This window comes from Tachypleus tridentatus, chromosome 12 (assembly GCF_004210375.1).
Source record: "Tachypleus tridentatus isolate NWPU-2018 chromosome 12, ASM421037v1, whole genome shotgun sequence".
Taxonomy (NCBI): Eukaryota; Metazoa; Arthropoda; class Merostomata; order Xiphosura; family Limulidae; genus Tachypleus; species Tachypleus tridentatus.
Window position 1 is genome coordinate 135078315 of NC_134836.1, and position 23197 is coordinate 135101511.

General features: G+C 32.6%; 1 protein-coding gene across 7 annotated transcripts; it reads right to left on the reverse strand.

Moving 5' to 3' along the window:
- Positions 1-207: 207 nt before the first annotated feature.
- LOC143234776 (solute carrier family 35 member E2A-like) lies at positions 208-21227 on the reverse strand. Of its 7 annotated transcripts, none has more exons than XM_076472392.1 (7): positions 21102-21227; positions 18793-18978; positions 15845-15980; positions 12912-13160; positions 6754-6807; positions 1649-1852; positions 208-877 (listed from the first exon to the last, which is right to left on the reverse strand). In XM_076472392.1, the coding sequence occupies exons 2-7, from the start codon at positions 18887-18889 to the stop codon at positions 679-681; spliced, it is 939 nt and encodes a 312-aa protein (XP_076328507.1). In that variant the 5' UTR covers positions 18890-18978; positions 21102-21227; the 3' UTR covers positions 208-678. The 7 variants fall into 7 exon arrangements, with proteins under 7 accessions (XP_076328507.1, XP_076328502.1, XP_076328508.1 ...); XM_076472387.1 differs by having other exon boundaries at positions 18484-18978; XM_076472393.1 differs by having other exon boundaries at positions 18793-18975; positions 21102-21214.
- Positions 21228-23197: the final 1970 nt, after the last annotated feature.

Consider the following 23197-nt stretch of genomic DNA (forward strand, 5'->3'; position numbering starts at 1 on the left):
ATATCTAATTTCTAGCAAGTCAAAATGGGTTTCTTCAGTTATTGTGGCATATGTAAATCCCAATGGTTCTACATGTAATGTTAGTTTTCCAAACATATCTACGTTTTTGAGATTGAAAATTGGTGTCTTTAGTTCTTAAGGTGTTGTACATAGCTGTTTATAGAATACTTCATACTGCAGTGAGAAATAAAACAAAGAAACTCATTGTTTGTTTAAATTCATAAATGTATTTTTTTTAACAAGTAAATTTAAAGTGTTACCAGTCACAGAGAAACGTAGCATGAATACATTCCCAATTCCGTGCTACAATAAATTAGATAATTATTCATAAACCAATGGAACTGTATGCATAAAAGGATCCTTAGATTTTCAACCACTATGATGGGAAACCCCACGTATATCTTGTTCAGATGAAGACTTCTGTCGCACATACACTGCATTTCAGTTATGTACAGTTCACTTACCAGTGAACACCTGGACAGAAACACATCTCAACTTCTTTGTAACACACTTCCATATGCTTTAAGCATTTTCCATTTATAGTTTTTTATTAAAAATACTTGATGCACTTTAACTTTTGTTCAAGTGTAGCTTCATTAAAAGTTTATCCCTTGAAGAAAGATGATTACAAAATTCAACAAAATACCACCACCCATGATTCAATACCCCACACGCTGCTTAGGCACTGTGAACAGATGGTTTCTGAGATACAAGAGTGGAACTTTTTGTCTTTATACTCCAGTTTCTTGCCTTGTTATATAACAAGACACCTAGGATCACAACCACAGTTCCCACAGCACTCAGAGGAGTGACAGGATTTCCAAACGTCAACACAGACAACCAGATGAGAAGAGCTCTTTTGGCAGTATTTGCAACACTAGAAAGAAAAGAAAAAAGATAATTATAAATCAAAACTTATTAGAAACACAAGTTAAAACTTACAGAAGACTTAATACCAGTTTTATTACAGATGTATTATAAAAGAAATTACTTTGAAGAAAATGCAATTACTTTAAAGATATGAAAAAACTCAGGTTAATAATTATAGGGATATCTGCTGCTACAACCAAAACAGCACATTCTGTTTGAAGGATAGTTAACTTTTCTAAATGTTGGTTTAAGAGTTTTACCAGAATATATAAAATATTCCACGGCTTCCACACAAAGGTATTTTCTAATAAAGAACCAATAAAATGGTTCTAAGTTCAGAATCACATCAAAATTAACTTGTACACACAATTGAAATTCTAAGACTAACTTATTATTAGAAAAATGGAACTATAAACTCGAATGTTTTTCTTTTGTGATCAGAAATAAAAAGATTTTCACATTTGGATTAATTTGTCTTTAGCCCTGCTGGATCCGAAGTAACATTGACAATTTCATGATCTTTTTGCAAAATCTGAATTCAAGACTTGTCATCTGACAAATCCAGGTGTTAAAGTATGACAACTTGATCATTAAATCTTGACCGAGATGATCTTTCATAAAGATCAGTGGAAGTCCTTGTAGAATATAGAAAATAGAGTTTCTGTGAATATGGCTTTTTTATTTGGGGGAAAGTGGCAGTCTAAATTTAACCAAAGTTACGATATGTCAAAAGTACTTGCCGTTCAATAGGTTATACAGGTTAAAATCACACACTTACCTGTGTGTAACAGGAGAAATGTATCCTAGGAGAGTATACTCTGTAATACTCTGGCAATGGAATGATACACCATCCAGTAGATAAGCTATTATCAAGTTTTTGTTGAGATTGGAATAAAAAAGTTGGAAATCAATAAGCAGGAGACAAGCTGGGACCTGAATAGCTAACGACGTTATACTAGTGTAAAACTGAAGTTCAGATGGTCTGTAAAAATTAAACATATTAATTGAAAGAAAAAATGTGCAAGTAAACTATTATTATTTCTATCAGCCAGTCTTAATGCAAGTAGTAAAATGCAAGGAGAAGAAATCACGAAGTGTAATGTTGCAAAGTTCACCGACTTGTGTATCGTGTAGCGTTCGTAAGTGTGATGTTACAAAGTACGCCGACTTGTGTATCGTGTAGTGATCGTAAGTGTGATGTTACAAAGTACGCTGACTTGTGTATCGTGTTGTGATTGTAATGTGCAATTTATTTAGCCCATTTGATATTAAAAAGAATGCAAGGCTTCTGTAATAAGTAGGATAATTTTTGTTTTTGAGATTTAATTGACATTTTTTGTCCTTATTTAAAGTTTCTTTGTATTTACTTATATTATTGTGAAATGTTTATTGACCAATATATATGCAAAAACGGCTCGTTTGGGTTGAGAAAATATTTTACATAGAAGAGCGAACAACGTTTCCACCTTCTTTGGTCATCTTCAGGTTCACAAAGAAAGAGGTAACTGACCGGAAGCTGACCACATGTTTGAAAGGGGTTGTGTAACTGAGTGTCGGAATGTAGAGGGCGGTATTAGATGTTTGAATATACAATTTTATTTTATTTTATTATATTATATTAATATAGGTATAAAGGCGTTCCTTTATATTGGTTTATTTTGGGTTTTAGTTGTTGTATAAGTAAGGCTTCTTTAATTTTGCGTTTGTTTATGTTTGTTTCTTTATTTAGTATTTGAGTGTTTTCTGTGGTTATGTTGTGTTTATTTGACTTGCAGTGTTCGAAAACGTGTGAAGGTGACTTGGTTATGTTCTTTGAATCTGGTTTCCATTTTTCTACTTGTTTCTCCAATATAGAAGTCGTGGCAGTTATCACATTGTATTTTGTAAATAATGTTGGTGTGGTGTTTGTCAGTGTAGTTTTTACATAGTATAGACCTCAGTTTTGTGCCTGGTTTTTGAATAAATTTGGTATTAACTGGAATGTCATATTTTGTTACTAGTTTTTGCCAAATGTTGGTTATTTGTTTGCTGATGTCAGGAATATATGGTATACAGCAGTATATGGTTTCGTGATTTTTTTGATTCGTGAGATATATTTACTTTAGTTGGTTGATTTTGCTTTCTGTCTAGGTGCGTGCATATAATGTTTTCTACGGTTTGTGGAGGAAACTTATTGATGTTGATGAAGTATTGTTTTATTTTGTCTAATTCATCGTTAATTTTATCTGGTGAGCATAGTTTTATGGCTGTGTTTATTTGGTTTCTTAGTATGTTGAGTTTTTGTTTTGTTTCATGTGCTGAGTCCCAAGGAATGTATAGTCCAGTATGGGTGATTTTTTGGTGGATTTCTGTTTTGAATTGTGTGTCGGTTCTTGTAATTTTGAGGTTAAGAAATGATATTTGATTGCTTTCTTCCTGTTCACATGTGAAGTTAATGTTGGGATGTATAGAGTTAATGTGATTGAAAAAATTAGGTATGTGTTCTGTAGATTTGAATCCTGCAACCGTGTCATCTACATATCTGTACCAGTATAGTGGTGGATGTAATGCTGTGTTAATTGCTTGTGTTTCAACTTGTGTCATAAAAATATTGGCTAGAACTGGTGATACTGGGTTGCCCATGCTTAGGCCATTTGTTTGTTGAACATGAAGTTTGTCTTTATCGTGGTGAATTCTATGAGGGTTGCTAACTGGTTACTGGAAATGTCTATAGTTGTGTTAGGGTCTTGGATATAGAGTTCTAAGGCTATCTTGCAGGCTTCAGTGGTTGGAACTTCTGTAAAGAGGGATATAACATCAAAACTGGCCATTAAGGCTTTATGATTAAGTTGATTAACTTTATGATTAACAGTAACCAGTTAGCAACCCTCATAGAATTCACCACGATAAAGACAAACTTCATGTTCAACAACCAAAACTATATACAAACATGATGAATCAACAACCAATAACTATATAGGCAAACATGATGAATCATCCCTAATGGCAACTCACATTTTAATCATAGAAATGATAACTCATTTTATCAGGTCATCCCTCAAGTATGGCAACTCACATTTTACCAGGTCATCCCTCAAGTAATGTCCAATTTTAGGTTGAGAAAGTGAAAGGATTTCAAATGCTTTTAATGTTATTCAGTCTATACTGTATGTTCCATTATTATTAATTACTTCCTGCCAATGATTCACATTCTTCTGAATGTCACTTCTATAAAATTCTTGGGGTTTGGAGGAAAGGAATGTAGAGAGGATAGTTTTGACATCTTCACATGTTCCAAGCTCTTTTCCATCAAGATAGTTCTGCAAACTAGGTGATAATCAGATGGAGCAAGGTCTGGAGGATCTTCGCAAATGTGATCCTTGCTGTATGGGACTGTGGATTATCCTTATGTAACACAACACCTTTATGACTGATTATAGCAGGTGTCTTTTCTTTCAGTACAACATTCAAGCACTAATTGTTGACAGTAGTAGTCTGATGTAATCGTTACATTGAGTGGCAGCAACCCAAAGTGGATCACACCAACAATATCCCACCAAATGTTTAACAAGACTTTCCTAGGGTGGAGGTCCATTTTGGGTTGTTTACCTGCACTTGTCTGCTGTGCTTAACATTTTTTATAATATATCCATTTTTTCATTTCCAGTCACTAACCTGTCAAAAAAAGGTGAGTTATGTTCATGAGAGTGCAGAGAAGTGCTTGTTTGTTTGTTTTTGAATTTTGCACAAAGCTACTCGAGGGCTATCTGTGCTAGCCGTCCCTAATTTAGCAGTTTAAGACTAGAGGGAAGGCAGTTAGTCATCACCACCCACTGCCAACTCTTGGGCTACTCTTTTAGCAACGAATAGTGGGATTGACCGTCACATTATAATGCCCCCACGGCTGAAAGGGCGAGCATGTTTGGCGCGACGAGGATGCGAACCCGCGACCCTCAGATTACGAGTCGCACACCTTAACATGCTTGGCCATGCCGAGTCTGCAGAGAAGTGCAACTGTCCACTCTTGCTCTAAGGTTAGCTTTTGTCAAATCATGGAGGAACCATTTTTCATGTTTTGACACCTTTCCAAGCTGTTGCAGATAATGGTGAACTGTTGAATGGGTCAAATTTAGCTTCTGTGCTAGTTCTTCAACTGTCACAGTACGATCTTTATCAAGTGCAGCCAGCAGCAAGTCATCATTAAACTTAACAGGCTGACCTGATGTAGTCACCTGATTTGAACTTCTGAAACCACCTTCTAAATTTTCTTTCATTGAGAGACTCCAACCCACAAATACCTTGAATGTTTTGTGTAGTTTCTGCTGCACTATTGCCTTTTTTAAACTCATAAAGTATTATATGCCTCATGTGCTCCTCAGACACATCCATCTTTATGAAGATTTATTTGATTGATGATCTGAGTACGTGGAGTTGGGTTAGTTTCTTTTATTTGTCTGTACTTATACACACACACACACACACGTCCTATTATTAAAGTCTTCTACAAAGACAGAAATAATGATGCACTTTCTGCATTAAATTTTTGGACATTACTTATGGGATGACTTGAGCTATAAACAGCATAGTGGAAGCTGTACATCAACAGATATATACACCATCATCCACCAAATAAAAATACACAATAACAAAGTAATAACTGAAGCTGCAACATACAAGAGGAGCACGCCATCCAACAATGTTTCTGACTAGTATCATTGTAATTATGTGACAAAATAGGACATTCACACTGCATGAATATGAAAGTGGTGCCTCAAAATGATAAAGTTAGAGTAAATATAGAGTATGTTACATTAAAAATGGTTTTGAATACTTAAATGCCCAAGTCACATGACAACTGCAATCACTGTGGAATGGCATGTGTCAAAACTACATTTTAAAATTGATTGGCCATTCATGGTGTCAAACTTTTATTGCTTTTGAAAAGGTTATGTAACAGCCATTTTCATTTTAACATTTAAATAAAGTTCATACGCTAGTTTTCATTACTGTCTGAAGCAAATAATGTAGCCACTTGATACATTAGTTTCAAATATTATAACACTAAAGCTTAACTTCTGATCAAAACTTCTGGTATTGTATTTTTTGCATACAGTTTTCAGAATGTAAACTGTTAGTTTACGGGTTTACTACAATATAGTAAAAAGTTTCATTATTTTCTTACTCGATGTTAAGACAACTTACTCAAGCTCAAGAATGAGCTGATTTATTACATCTGTATTATTACTTGGAAATAGAAATTTATCTACTATCTATACATACACATGTACGTTTAGATACAATTCACTTACTTTCAGTTCAAAGTGAGACTAATGAATTAGAAAATAACTAAAAATTGATATTACCAGATCAGCTAAATACATTAAGGTTTTATAACACAAAAATAGTAATAATAAAACATTAATAACACTATCAACTGAAAGCTATAGTCAAATGTAAATTACAAAAATATAACAATAATTATGGAGTCAGAGAAAGCAACCAGTTTTTAAAAACTAAAGTATTATTACACATGTTAAAAATTGGAAACAAGTTTTTGTCCAACAAAAATGTTTACACACTTGAAGTTAACAGTAACAATTAGTAAATACAAAAATACCGTGTAGCAACATTTTACTGCAAATGTCTGAAACTCTACGTATACTGGACAGCATTATAACAAGTTTTTGTTAATATTAGAAGTACACATACATGTATAAAGGTGTCAGTGAGCTTGAAGATATATATTTCACACATCTGGTGTCTTAACAGAAGATATACATTTCACACATCTTGTTAAACATACAATAACTTAATTTACAATTTAATATTTATTTTAGAGAAAACTTACAAATTAATTACTAAAGTAAAAGAACAGTTACAAATTACTGAAGTTAAAATACTTACGAATTATTGTGTTTTTCATTACTCAAAAGAATTTTGGAATAAACATTTTGCATGCTAAAAGGAAATAAAATGATTATAATAATTGCCTGAAATTAAACAAATATGGATAAAACATGATAAAATTTGTAAAAAGAACTTTTGTTTCTTTGATCAATTTGGTAAAATAATTGATCTTCTCAAGACTCATTTAACGTACACAAGGTATTCAGTTACAAAACGTACAGGTATTCAGTTACAAAACGAATAAGGAAAAACTAATGAGACAAACCTTTTGTAAGGTTAAATTGTGATTCAACAACACATTATGGCTATGATATTTTACTTGTAAGTGAACATATAGCAAGTTCACACAAGTTTAATGCATTAAATATACACTTGTTATAAGACATTACAGAGATAATTAACCTATATATGTAAGGTAACTTAAAAGCTCTCCTGTGAATCCTTTCCAAGACACCAATATACTCTCTTAGATAAGGATGCCAAATCCATACAAAGTATTCTAGGTGAGGCCCAACTAGTTTTCTTGATGCAGGTTTTGCTTTGTTTTTAATCTGTCTATAAATACACCCTCAAAGCAATCCATTAGTAACAAAAGGTTCAGTTTCACTGAACTTTATCAATAAGAAATGTTTGTTTTCTCTTGTCCAATCACTTACAGTCTAGTTCAATAGTTCTTTTTAACCCATACCATTATGAATTTCTTTATTAATCTTCTGCATGGTACCTTATTAAAAGATGTTTTTAAAATCCAAGTTCATCAACTCTACACTAACATTCGTCTAGATAAGTAATGTTCTTGGAAAAAGTTAGAATATTAAATAGGCAAAATTTCTCCTTTTGGAAAATCTATGTCCCTTTTCACTCATATCACTCAATGATTTTGTAAAGCTTCTTTTACCAGACTTTTTAGAATATTTCTCAGAAGTAAAATTAACTGGCCTATAATCTTCTGGGTAACCCTTATCATCCCTTTAAAAAACAGAAGTAACATATCCAACTTTTATTTTATTAGAACTTTGAAGAAAACCTTGTCTGTTGTTGGTGCTTTATTTATAACCACTCATAGTTCCTACTTACCACAATGGGATTAATATCTTCACAATTCAGGCCAATTCCAATATTTGCCATAGAATGCTAAGAGTTGTGAATATTACTAATATATTCTCAGCCATTTCAGTCTTCAACAGACACCTCACCATTATAATACTTTTTAAAGTTCAAACACCCATTCTAACAGCAATCTTAATTATTTCACACTCTAAACACTTCTCAACTGACATTATGATGTATTTCACAATTACTTTTTTAACCAAATCCCTACAGTTCTGTAAAACCTTCCAACATGTTCGTAAATATTAAAATTATGACATTTCTGATTTTCTAACTTGGATCTTTAGTAAGCCAACCAGGTTTTATCTTTGTTTTCCTAGAAATGTGTCTGTTCGGAATTACAGGCAATTTGTTTCTGTAAAGGTCACAGATTTATCAGACATTATCTTTAAATCATTATCTCAATAAATGCATGAGTAACCTTGCCTCATGTTCTCAAAACCTCCTCAAATGTTGGAAATATTGGAATAATTTGATTTGAAGAATCAAGAAAACATTAATTCTTACAGAGTATTAGCAGAAAAGGTTTTGGTTGACATCAGAGTTCAGAAAAATGGTTTACAACACTTCAAGTCTTTCTAGAAGAACCTATAATGGGTATATCATGAGACATTCATTGAGTTGAAATGTTAATAGCAGAATTGTGTTAGCTAAAACTCACATACAGCTCTCTAATGGTACATGCACAAGAATATAAATTGTTGTACATTTATACAAACTTTTATTAAATGTGTGATCCAAAACAATAACACATAATACTCTGGACATACTTTGTACACAAAGCTTTAAAATTATCTAACTGTTATGTGCACCTAAATATGTTCAAAAACTGTTCTTATACATCATGTATTTTAATATCTACATTTGTTTAAAAGAGCTAAAATTTTTCATTCTACAGCTCAGTTAATATAATAAGCAAAATACCATGTCAACACTAAATATATTATTCCTGTACTGTGTTTACTATAAATCTACAATACATTCATCAGGGCAATATCATGGACAGCAATTAAGATATCCAGAGCAGGTTTATGTTTTACCAACTTCAACACTGTGCATTTACTTGTTATTGCATGCAACAGAATTATAGTTGCTGTGAAGCAGTGTAAACATATTTAGTGTTGTTGCTGTTGACACAAAATGTAAGAAAAAAACCAATTACATTTTTGTATTAATGCACAGGTTTTCAATAATATGAAATATGAGATTTTCTGTACAATAATAAAGAATATCCAAATGGAGAATGAAGAACTTATTTCTTAATTTTGATAATATGCTTATACATATGTAATACAAAGATAAAACATCAAGCCTGCATGACATATATCCATAATTAGTTTTTAATTCATATATAAATGCAAATTATTAACAGCACGAAAGATTTAATAAACACATGATTTTATCATTTACAACACAAGCCTACAGTTATAAAGGAATAAAAGGAATAAGTGTACATAATTTTTAGGTGACAAATATCTAAGATAGTTTAGTAGGCCAAGTTTAAAAATTTACAATAAACAATATACATTTGAGAAAGTTATAACTCTCCTATACTATAAATGGAATTCTAATAGGCACTTATCCCCATTCACAAAAATAGTTATTCTTGTTCACTGCTGCCCTCTATATGTAGAATTTGTTTGCCAATGCCAAAAGTCTTGAAGCTCCCACCCATCTTGCATGCATGCAACAACCCTTCACCAACAACAGCATGACATACTCTCTTTACACATGACTTCTAATCAATTCCATTTCAAATTTTAGCAGAAAAATGAAGAATCATTTCTCAGTGGAGAGGAATGGTAGAAAGTGGAAGTATAGGTAAGTACCTAACAGAAATACATTTTTATGTAGGAAAACTGTAACAGTCAATATAAAATGGTACATTACCTCATCTCACATCAATAGCTATAATCCCACATTGAACAGGTGAAGGGAAAGAAAGAAGCATTCTTTGAAAGTGTCCAAAGGACCCTCCCAAAGAGAAGTTGAAGATCATACGCAAGGAGAATGCACCACTCTTGTACCATGTATACCCAGTACAGAAAAAGGTGTTGCAGATATGGGAGCAGCACATCCAATAGGGAGAGAACTATGGTTACATAGGGATTTGAACTGCACAATATAAGAATTACATTGCTATAACACAGGATAAAAGGATGTGCCTCAAGGATTAGAGTGGATACGGTGCAATGAATCATAAACAGTGGTCAACTACATCCAAAATCCAGGCCACTGGAAACTAGCATCCAAAAATGGAGGCTAAGAAAGAGGATCATACCATCTTCACCTCAAGTTCATGAGACTGGAGGGAATCTTGTATCCTCCAACCTATGAACAAGCACATGATAGCAACATGAGAAACTGATTAAGGAATCCAAGAACCTGACATCAGGCATTAAAAAAAATGCTATATTATGTAAACCATCTCAGTCAAAATCAAAATTCCAAAAACTACCTCAAATACAATAACATTCTCAGAATAATAAAAATGTTAAGGGACAGTGGAAGGACAATTCCATTGAAATCTGCAAGTATCTTCATCAGGACCCACAACAGCATAAAAGAGTGAGGGAATAAAAACACCTATGATATCTGTGTGAGGGCTTATGTTGATTGGTTTAGTTTTAAATACAAATCCACCTAATGGAAACTGATATTCATGTGGGGACAGGATGAGGGATCAGAATCGAAAGTGTGAACTGCAATTGGACTGGACAATCAGTGCAATGGTCTTGCACTGGACAGATAAAGTAATCAAGAACTGACTGAAGAAATTTGGAAGATGGTACAAAACAAAAAAAGTTGCACGTTTAACTTGAAGATGACCTAAGAAGGTTGAAACATTGTTCTGTACTTTATTTTAATTAAAGTTTTAAATATTTCTACCAGCTGTTATTAGAATAAAGATCCAACTGTCCACTCTGAATGTGGAAGGAGTATGAGTATATTTAGACAACCTCCACTTCAAAGTATCTAACAGAAACTAGACACCCAATTAATGGTACAAGTAAAATCAACTAAAATGTGGAAGTTGGGTGAAACACAGACCACCCAAGGAAAGATAAATGGAATCAAAACCAAGGGACAAGGCATGAAACTGGGACTGAGTCAAAAACCTAAGATAGGAAATACAAAACAAAAACATGTAACTTTGACATTCACAGACATAGCCCATCCAAGTGTGATCAAAGAGGGACAAGGTCCAAAAAGCAACTGAGTCAGGACCAATTAATCACCACTCTAATCAGCATTCTAAATGAAGAGAAAATCTGAAGGTAGGTCAGGAAGTTTTCAGGCATGTAAATGAATAAAGATGACAATACCTCAAAATGAAACAAAACATTAAATATAGCATGGCAGGTACCCCATGTGATGTTAAATGGATCATAAGCAAACAGCAGCATACCCCTTCCCCCAAGAGGATCACAAAAGTAAAGAAGTGTGGAGGAAAAGAACTGAAAATGATAAACACTTAACACAGGTGGAACATCTAAGATAGGAAGAAGGTAAACATTACCTGTAGAAGAGTGATACAAAGCTGAGAAACTAGTTAGGGAAGAAAATGGACAGGGTAAATAGAGATCTGAAAGATATAAAACTAAAAACAAAATCTGCCCGGTGGTAAGGTAAGACTCGCAACAACCCACTCTCAAAATAGACATACACAGATCATCATGAAACAATGTCACAAGAATATACTGTCAAATGTAGTTAATAAAAGCTGAGATAGGCCCAGCAGATTCTGCAGGAAAGTTCTGGAATGCAATCCATGATACAGTGGAGGAAAACTGACAATTTGAACTATCTGAAATAGATTCAGCCATTACAGTAGGAAAGTAAGCTATATTGAGCAGGTAGGGTAGACATCCTCTTCAAGGGGACTACATAATTGAAATTAAGTACAAAAAAAGCATAAAGTTACAAATGAAATGAAATTAACAGTAAGAAATTGTGTAGTGTAATAAATATGTAATATATATTGTGTTGAAGAAAATAAAATAATTAACTATTGATTAATCCAGAAATATAGCCACAGGTAAACAAAAATTAAATAGTACTTATTAAGCCTAAACTAACAAGATATTAAACCTAGTTATCAATTAACCAGAATATAGAACAACAGTCAATTTGAAAAGGACAAACGCATGTTAAGCCTAATCAAACAGTGCAGAACAAAAGGTATCACTAAACTCTAAAATAAAAACATTAACCTAACAGTAAGTCTGTACAATACTGGGAGAAGTTACTGTGTGCCAAGTTAATATGAACTTAAAAAGATAAATACTAACAATGATTATTAGTTTATAATAATAAAGAACCCTCGTATCAGCAGTATATGAGAAAATATACAATTAAGCTTAATTTCTGACCTGAACTGGACCACAAAAAGCAACTGATATAATGAAACTTATTTTATAGAACTCAAATAACTACAGAAAATATTTGTTAAAATAAAATTATTAAAAAAATAACAATATAACACCTTATATTTCCAAAGTCAGTATAGGGGATTATTTATGCATTAATGAGAAAAATAAATTTATTAGATATTGATTGAAAAATATGGTATTGTAATTTAGTGTTGACAAAGATGTACTTAAAAATTAGTGTAACTGTCATTATTTTTTGAGAAACTGCAATCATTTTCATGGTTATTAAGACTGCCATGTTCAATGAATTTATTGTAGCTTCAAAAATATTTAGATTTTAAATAAAAGTTCTCAAACACCACCAATGCTTAATCAAAGAAAATATATTTTTTACAAAAATGTTGAGGAAGAACCTAAAAGAAACTAACTACTGAATTTTCTACCCTAATACTTTGGAAAGAATCTGAACAGCTACCATCTGATTAACATGTACTTTCAGTAGAAAGTAGCTACCACCTGATTAACACTTTCTTTTACATTTTAACAATGTTTTTTTGAATGGATCATTAAAACATTGGCAGCATATCTATCACAAATTGAAATATTTAGTTACATTTCAATTAAACATGTATTCATAAAAAGTGACATTAACAGGTTGATAAACCAGCTTACCATTCTGAAAGATTTGTTGCTAAAGATGCTATGAACCCAGCTAATTTAAAACTAAGTTCATTGGCACTGCACAGGACAAGGCCACCCATCACAGGAAACAGGGAAAATATGACTAGCCAGCTGGTTTCTTCTCTCATGAATATCCTTGCCACAATCACAGTGAACACTGGAGCTGAGCTTTTAACTGTTTCAGCAAAGGAAACAGGGACATACCAAAGGGCCATAAGACCAAGTAATATAGTTGAATACCTAGTTGTACAACAAATAAGACCAAAATCTTGTTATAACTGTACATACATCTATTCCTACTCTGTAATAATGTATGAAAGAGAGAGAGGAACAAAAAAAGAAGCACTAACCTATGGTTACCCAACAGTACATCTATATGGTTACCCAACAGTACATCTATATGGTTACCCAACAGTACATCTACTCCACAAAGAAACAAATTCTTAATGGAGTAATTTATGTGAAACAATTATGACACTCAAAATAAAAACCCATAACAACAGATACACAAACTCTCATGAGTACATCACATAATAAATTCAGCTTTTACAAGTGTCATCATATCCCAAGTTGTCATGTTTGATTTACAACAAAACTAAACTACAGAAATAGTCTCAACAATAAAAATTTAGAAAAAATATACAACAAATAATTACTGTATATAACATAAAAGTAACAATTTGACTCAAATACAAACAAAATATTCATATACTTTCAACTGTATGTCTACAGAGAGTATGCTGCTTATTTTAAAGTTTTATGCAGTGTGAATCCAACTGAACTAAATCTACCTAAAGTATGAGAATTTAAAGTGTGTGTGTGTGTGTATCCGTGATGAAACCAGAAACATCATCTATTCTGTTTTGTAGCATTCACTGTACTATTGGGACTGCCTGTTTAAATTATGCATGACAAACATCGCATTTTTGACACAAGAAAACAACCAATAGTACAAACCATGCCAGTCATCAGTGGGTGAAGTGACACCCAGTGTAAAACCACACCTTTTGTTTCTGCAAGTCCTTGGAAGATTTTTCCATATGTTCCACTGATGAAAATCACCTGACAACCAATCAGGCTATAATAAAGAAACTAACTGCTCCGTGGTGTCAGGTTCTTGCAACCCAATACCTCTTTTCTTGTGATCCTTCTTTGCAGTTGTAGAGGTTCAGTTTGCCATTGACTCATCTGAGTACAAAGCCCTCTAAGTGAAGTGCTTATGCAGTATCTCCTGTGTTACAAACCAATTATAAAACTTCATATGCCAACATCAACCTCTTACCACTATCTCTGAGTACAGGTGAAAGATTCAATATTGAATTCTTTGACATTACTCCTATTTCTTAAATAATTTTTCAAGTTGGTTTTATTGGACAGAGTTATTACATAAACAATACATTTCATCCATCAGGTCATTTTGCATGGGGGAATTTGATGGTTTCCTGGCCATCTCACTTAAATCTCCATTATACATGTCCTGAGCAATCACACCGTTTACTGCATTAAATTATGATAAGTAAATATAACGACTCCACATCAAGCACAACCGTTATATTAAGAAAGCTCCATGAAGCTGGTACAACCAACAAACCATACCAAACACAGAACCAATAAGATCAAGCTCCACGAAGCTGTTAGAACAAACAAACCATACCAAAACACAGAACCAATAAGATAAAGCTCCACTAAGCTGGTCAAGAGTGCAATCATGAAGGCAGAATGGAGCTTAAGTCCATCTCCAAAATACATCAGGTACACATCAAGTAAAAGTAAGCAGGAAATAAACCAGTATTAGGTATTATTTGGGAGTGGGTAGGTGATGTTTTTATTCTAACATAAATAGTTTAATATAGTGAAGTATTTTTTCTTTCATTATCCCATAAGAATGTTACAGTTACTCCTCATGTCATATCATTGAAATCACAGTTGAGAAAATAACAGGATGAGGTTTAAAAGTTTCTAAGTCTAGGTTAAATACTTAACCTTATTTGTTACCATCAGTTTTGTTGTTTTAATGTAAATTTTAAACATTTTGAAAAAGTCATGTCTGTGCATTAAGAAACTAATCAATTGATTTTCTGGGAGGAATTATGTCATTTGTACGACTGTTTACAATGGAAATTATGTTACAGGATTTTGTCAAGGTGCATGACCATTAGACAAAGTCTGACTGGAAGTGGCAACCTGGATCGTAACAACATGGTGGTGTTCTAAAATCATCGTATCATAATATACTCATTCTCTGTATAAAACTATGGAGGTACGTTTATGTAATACATGTTAAAACAAATTTAAACTTAAAGACAAAATTCAATACAATTACATAGCTTTTCATCTAGAAATATATCTTAAATTTGTATTTACATACTTGAAGACAAAGTTATTCAACTCTGTATTTACTACTTTACTATACTATTACAAATTAAAACACCCAATATTGATACCCTTATCATTTCTAAGTCTATTTCTTCTAATCTTAAAACATCTACATGGTTTCAAAATAGGATTTAACTCTGTTCTATACATATGTAGTACAACCTATTTTAAACATATACTATGACTTGAGAAACAAACAATCAAAAACTGTTATTAAACAAATTATACCACACAGTTATTTAAACAGAAATATGTTTCAGTTACATCTCATAAACCTCATACAATGAAAACTAAGACATACTATCTTTATAAAACTTGTATTATAATTCAATAAATTTCTTAATAAACCTTTGAATTTTATCTTTTATATATATATAGTCCAAGAGAAAATTGAAAATAAATAACAAAAACAATGTACTATATATTGTAGCTTTACACTACAAATAGTTTTTACAAAAAATGTTACATTTTATGTAAACGAATAAAGGACTAAAACCCACTGTAGTTTACAGCTAATATTTTTAAATAACACAACAAGAAAGACCTACCTGAGACTTCCCACAATTACCATGTGTCTATAAAAATTCACTGGTTTCTTTTCTCTATGTACTTTCTTCTCAAATCCAAAAGGGAATTTCATTTGGAAGTAACCACAAAGCATACACATGATAAGTTGTGTAGAACCTGGATATAAATGGAAAATATATTAGAACAAAAGATATCAAACACATTTTTCCAATTTATCAAAAATTTGATGATTTTAGTAACTAAAGGCTACACATTTATTGTTTCATACATTTGAGATATGTGACATTCACATTTAACAGTCAGTTTAAGAGTGATCTGTTGATCCACTGTAAATATTTGCCTGCAAAAGAAATTTTGTGGAAGAGAGGACCATATCTGAACATAGGAACAAGGCTTAGACCATGTTTAGTGATATGCTAAATTTCATTTCTTATCATATGGAAACATACAGCTAGGATATCAGGTTTCAGTCTTTCTCTAACATGAACCAAACATGGTATCCACAATCTAGATGAGGTAACAGGCCTGCAATCAGAGAAACCATTCCAGAGCTCTGAAAAAAAGATGATAATAACTATAATTCATGAAAAGTCCCCTTCTGCAAAATAATCCAAAACAAAAATCAAACAGATGCATGGAATTTCTGGAAGAATGTCATCTTTTTCAACAAGAGTATTGTGGGTCTGGAACAGTAGAGACTGAAGTACCATAAACAGTGATCGATCGCCAAGTAAAAAAAGTGAGGAATGCTTTTAATCTACATAAAATCAGACACCACCCGACTACCGGGGAGCAAGTTGGTTCACGTAAAACTGGACACCACCCGACTACCGGGGAGCAATTTGGTTCACGTAAAACCGGACACCACCCGACTATCGGGGAGCAAGTTGGTTCACATAAAATCAGACACCACATAACTATCAGGGAGCAAGTTGGTTCACATGAAACTGGACACTACCTGACTATCAGGGTGCAAGTTGGTTCACACAAGTCAGATACTACCTGACTAAAACAATAAAATGACAGTAAAATATGTGTTCCAGCTCTGCGTGATAAAAAATGTTGTTTAAAGCACTAAGATTATACTAAATTATGTGTTTTAGCTCTATGTGACAAAAATACTTAATTTAAACAAGCATTAAAATGACAGTGTGATCTAGCTCTGTGTGATTACATTTTGTTTCAACAAGCATTAATGTGTGTGCTAGATCTGTGTGATAAAAGTGTAATTTAAACAAGCACTAAAATGTCTTCTAGTTTTGTGATAGAAAACAATTAGTTTAGACAAGCACTAAAATGACACTAAATGTGTTCTAGTTTTCTGTGATAAAAACATTTAGTGTAAACAAACAAAATGGCACTGATATGTGTTCCAGCTTTGTGTGATTTAATTTAATCTAGGTTAAACAAGCACTAAAATATGTATTATAGCTCTGTGCAATAAAAAGATTTAGTTGAAACAAGCAATGAAATAACACTAAAATATGTGTTCTAGCTTTGTGTAATAAAAATGTTTAGTTTCAACATAAAGTAAAATGTGTTTTAGCTCTGTGTGATAAAAACATTTACTTTAAACAAACACTAAAATGATAAAATGTCTTCTAGCTCTGTGTGACAGAAAACATTTGGTTTAAACAAGCACTACAATGACACTAAAATATATGTTCAGCTTTGTGTGATAAAAACATTTAAAGAAGCAGTAAACTGACACTAAAATGTGTTCTAGCTCTGTGTGATAAACATTAAATTTAAATAAGCACAAAAATAACACTAAAATAAGTGTTCTAGCTCTGTTTGATAAGAACGTTTAATTTGAACAAGCACTAAAATACATGTTCTATCTTGTGATAAAAACATTTAATTTAAAGAAGCACTAAAATGACACTATAATAAGTATTCCTGCTCTGTGTGATAAAAACATTTAGTTTTTCTTAGCTATACTTTTATTTTCAAATCAGAATTTAAAATTACAGTAAATTTTATACTGAATGAAAGAAAATTGGTATTTTTTCTACCATGTTAGACAGTTTTAACATTCTATTTTGATAAAAGTGAATTAGAAGTAGTTAACTTAAAATGTATGTGAACTTCATACATGCTGACTACAAACACAAAAAAATATATATTTAAATTCTAACAAATAAATAAAATTATTTCTTGAAAAACAAAATATAAAGTGCCCCACTAGTTTGTTAGAGGAAGAATTTACAATAAAGAACCAAGTTTACTATTCCTACGAGAAGATGTTCGAACTTAGAACAGCCAGCAGTATCAAATTCATATACTGTATAAATATGAAACCCAAACCTCAAAAACAAAAGTACAAAAACAGACAACAAAATTAACCAGCATTTATTAAATTTTAACCTCATAATTCAACAACTAGCGTTTAAATTACATGTACTGATGTGTAATATACAAGGCTGTAATGTATCTTAATTTTATGCAAATTTCTAAGCTTGGACTTTCTCAAAGCCTTCCTTCCACCAATACAGTGTACCTATACCTGACATACCACTGCAGACAATTATTATATATGTTTTATAATGACACCTGTTCAAAACAAACATTTAATTCAGAATAGAAAGAAACATTATAATCAATTGTATCTTCGTAATATGTCACAAGTGCATGATATTCAACAGATTAGAAAACTTACCCAATGCTGTTGCATCTCCTTTCTGATAAGTTAAGATGTACTTGTTCAAAAATAACGTGGTAAAGCTAAAGAAATACCACAATATCAGTAACACTATTGCTCTCACATTACTCAAGCCATCCAATCTGCTATTGGAATGAAAACCTATAACATTCTTATCTTGAGCATGATTTTCACCAACAGGTGACGGGAAAGATATGATATCGTGCATCTCGACTTCTTTATTTGTGTTATTGTCAGAAATTCCTTGGAGGTTCAGTAAACTGTCATCAATATGCCTATTAACTGTAGACAACTGGTCATCCTTACCAGGAAATCCAAAACTGTTTTCAATGTTCTTCATTCTACATGTGGTTGGTACATCTACTGTGGTCCTTGATCGTACACTTACTTCGTTTCCTTCCATTAGAGCTTAGCATCAGTGCAACAGGCTATTCTCTCCAGAAGATCATGCATTATAGTTATGGATCAAGTCACTGAACAGGATCATATCTGCTACAATGATCAAAACCAAAGAAGAAACAAGAGTAAATTATTGCTCCAAACTATGCACAGTCATTTTGTATTTCATACCCTTATAAATGAAATTCTATATTTTATTTTTAAATTCCATTTGTATCTAATAGGTTTATTCACCTATTATCAGAATAACCACTTACTTTCCATAAATTATGTTATTTATTAGCAACAAGTAGTGTTAAGCCATCTTGGTTTCTGCACAAATTGGTTTATTTTTGGCAACACGCCACAATTTTCATAGAAGGAAATTGGTGGTGTTTTTACAACACAACTGTTACATAAATGTGCTCCCATTCTGCATCATTTGTTTTTTCCAAAATTTATATTTGTACTTAGACACATCTAAGTATGGTAGAATTATGGAAAACATTTTGTAAAGTGTTAAAGATACCTTGCAAAGTCATTTTACAATATTTAGAATTATGTTGGATAATCAATATAGTTACACTAAAGGAAAATCTTGTCTAACAAATCTTTTGATGTTCTTTGAGACAAATTATGCAGATAGGGCTAAGTAGAGGTTTAGTGTATTTGGATTTTCAGAAATCATTAACAAAATACCACAAAATATGGCATGTAAAAAATTATTCCTATAAGTGTTGGAGGAGAAGTTAGCAAATTTAATAGAAGGATAGCTGGATGGAAGAAAGTTTTTACAAATGGAATTCAAACAAACTAGATTATTGTCTGAGGACATTTTACTCCTTTTGTTTGATATCACAGATGATGTAATAGTCAATAAATTATTTAAATTTTCATAATTTATTATGGTCTTAAATGATGCTGTCTGTGAAGAGGATGCTGCTAATTTATAAAATAATTAGATCATTTATTGAGTTGGGTAAATAAATGGAAGATGAGTTTTAATTATTATAAATGCAACATATTGCATGTGGGTAACCATAATTTGAATTGGAATAACCTTAACAGTGATATGAAGAAAAGGATCTTGATGTAATGGCCTATAATTCTCTAAAGCCATCCAAGCAGTGTGTTGTTCCTGGCAGTAGGGCAAATAAGATTTTAGGTTATAGCTACAGAAATATTGAATAAAAGTCTAAAGATGTTATAATTTCTTTGTATAGGTCACTGGTTAGGCCACATTTGGAGTATTGCATTCAGTTTTGGGATCCTCACTTCAGGACATACAAAGAATTGTTGTAAAAGGTTCAGAGAATGGTTACTACAATGGTGCCTAGGAAGGAGGGATTGTCATATGAGGAGAGGTTCAAATCTCTCAGATTGTTTTGTCCTGAAAAAAGAAGAGTTAGAGGGTGGGATCTTATTTGAGTGTTTAAAATTGTAAAGGAAATTGATAGTGTTGATGCATCATCTTTTTTTTCATATTAACCAGTGAAAATAGTAGGACTAGGGGATGTAAGTATGAATTTTGGTTGGGTAAGAGTCATCTTCAACCAAGACAGTTTCATTTTTCTCACACGGTGGTTGGCCTTTGAATGTCACAAGGGCGATAAATTTAAGTGAGTTTAAGAGAAAGCTCAATAAGTAAATGAATTAGGGCTAGCTTTAAAATTTATTTCCTTTTTTTAATTGTTTTAATTTAGATTAGAGGATGGAATAGCCAAAGTGTACCAACAAGTCCCATGTTGTTTCTAAACATTGTCATTTAATCAACAATAAAGTACATGTACAAATACAAATGTTAGAGGTATCCCACACTCTTCGAAATTTTAAATCCAAAAACATCTAGAATGCATTATCTGAAAACATTTCACCACTGTTAACTTGGTATCGTGTCTTGCTTTAATTTTGGTGAAAAGAATTTGTATATATTTTAAAACTTCTTTAGATGGTCTGCACTTTTCAGCTGTCCCTCGTTTCCATTTTTACGTCAATAATTCAGTATTAATTCGGAAGTTTAAGATTGGTACAAAGCAGAAGTTACTACTATGAATAGGCATATTACCTATTTGTATTATCAATATTAAAAATATTATTATTACTAAATAAATATTAGTAACATCAGACCTACTGTAGTATGAGGGATTGCGTTAAACAAACAGGTTATATAACTATAAATTACTATACGAACATTTTCATTACTTTAAATCTTCATGTTATAATTTATACCATTTTACCTTTTCAAACTTCTGAGTTACCTGTACCACTCATTACAATTCATTCTCAAAACTCGTTCGTGTCATCTCTAACATACCGGTACCTTGTTACTGTAGCGTCATCTACAAATTACTGTACTTCAAGTCACATTTAAATTATTTACCATTGTTGCTATTTGTAAGACTCATTTCTTAATTCGAAAATATTAACAAATGTTATTAAGTGAGAAATGTTTTTCATAAATAAAAGAGTAAAAATTCTGTTGTGGTAAAAGTATATTTCGTATCCAAAAGATAAGAGGATGGTCATTTAGCACAACTTGACTCTCACATTTTATTCAGCAAGTCTACTTCAAACTATATATTGGAATCTCTTTTTCTATTCCAATCTCCCTTAAGCTCTAATAATACTGCAGCTTTCACCATATTTGAAAACATATTATTTTATAGTCTGATGATCCACCATATTAGAAAAGTAATACTGTTATAACTAGAGCTATATTTCAGGGGGCTTATAATGCTAAAAATCGCGTTTCAATACCCGTAGTAAGCAGAGCCCAAATTGTCAGGTGGTGTATCTTTGTGCTTTACAATAAATAAACAAACAGTCTTCTAGTTTCAATTTTTACTAACAGCAAAGATCCCAAGTCTCTAAAAATAATAAAAACTTCATTCATATTTCCCAAACTCTTCTTCAGCCCGGCATGGCCAAGTAGTTATGGTACTCGACTCGTAGTCCGAGGGTTGCGGGCTCGAATCCCCATCAAATCAAACATGCTCACCCTTTCAGCCGTGAGGAGGTTATAAAGTGACGGTCAATTGTGTAGCTTTGCGCGAAATTAAAAAAAACAAAACAAACCCAAACTAATCATCTCGCAATCGAAAACATGTAAACAGATTTGAAACTATAGTGCTGACACTACAAAATACTTATTAAGAAGTGTTACTGAATTCACTAAATACCTAAGCTCATGAGAATGAAATAGAGAGGCTGGACACAATGTAAAGTACAAAAGGACAGCTTTTATTATAACACAAACATCATTTGTGTTTAGGGTTCAGACGATGGATTATCGTTTGTACAAGATTGAACCTACTCTATTCAACTGATCAAGCCGAGAAGATTAACAAGACTGTCAAAATCAACGTTCCTTACATCACAGACAGCACTGAATTCACACATAACGACTATAGTGCTACCCATGTATCTGACCATTTTCATTTATGCATAGGAAAAGCCGTAACCTTTGTAGTTCACTTAAACTGCAAGTGAAAGACAATGTTATCTATATGATTGGACAAAGTGCAGTATTACAGCTACGACTTCCCATAGCCAGAGCAGATGTGACTTTAATATCATGAATTGCCTTCAGGTATTGAAAAGGCAGTAAATTTAAATGCAAAGCTTGAAGAATATATGAACGATAAAGGCTAACCTTAAGTTTTGTTTTTCAGTTGTTTGTTTGTTTGTTTTTGAATTTCGCGCAAAGCTGCACAAGGGCTATCTGCGCTAGTCGTCCCTAATTTACTAGTGTAAGACTAGAGAGAACGCAGTTAGTCATCACTACCCACCGCCAACTCTTGGGCTACTCTTTTACCAACGAAAAGTGGGATTGGTCGTTACATAATGATGGCTATCTGCGCTAGCCGTCCCTAATTTACTAGTGTAAGACTAGAGAGAACGCAGTTAGTTATCACTACCCACCGCCAACTCTTGGGCTACTCTTTTACCAACGAAAAGTGGGATTGGTCGTTACATAATGATGGCTCCACGGCTAAAAGGGAGAGCATGTTTGGTGTAACGGGGATTCGAACCCGCGATCCTCGGTTATTTGAGTAGAGCTTCGAAAGATGACAATAAGAAAATAAAAATAAAAAACGTTTTTAGCATTTAATAGGGAAAATGTGAACACTATGAAATTAGCCTAAATAATAGTTGGTCAAAAGTTTAAGACCATGCTGAAACGAAGCGTTAATCGGTAAACACGTAACGAAATTTAGTCATTTGTATTCAAGCATTAGCGTTGTCAACATCTCTCACTGACATGTATTGGGTAAAAACATGGCAAAGGCTAAAACGTTGACAGAGTTTGAACGTGGCAGAACTGTTGAGCTGC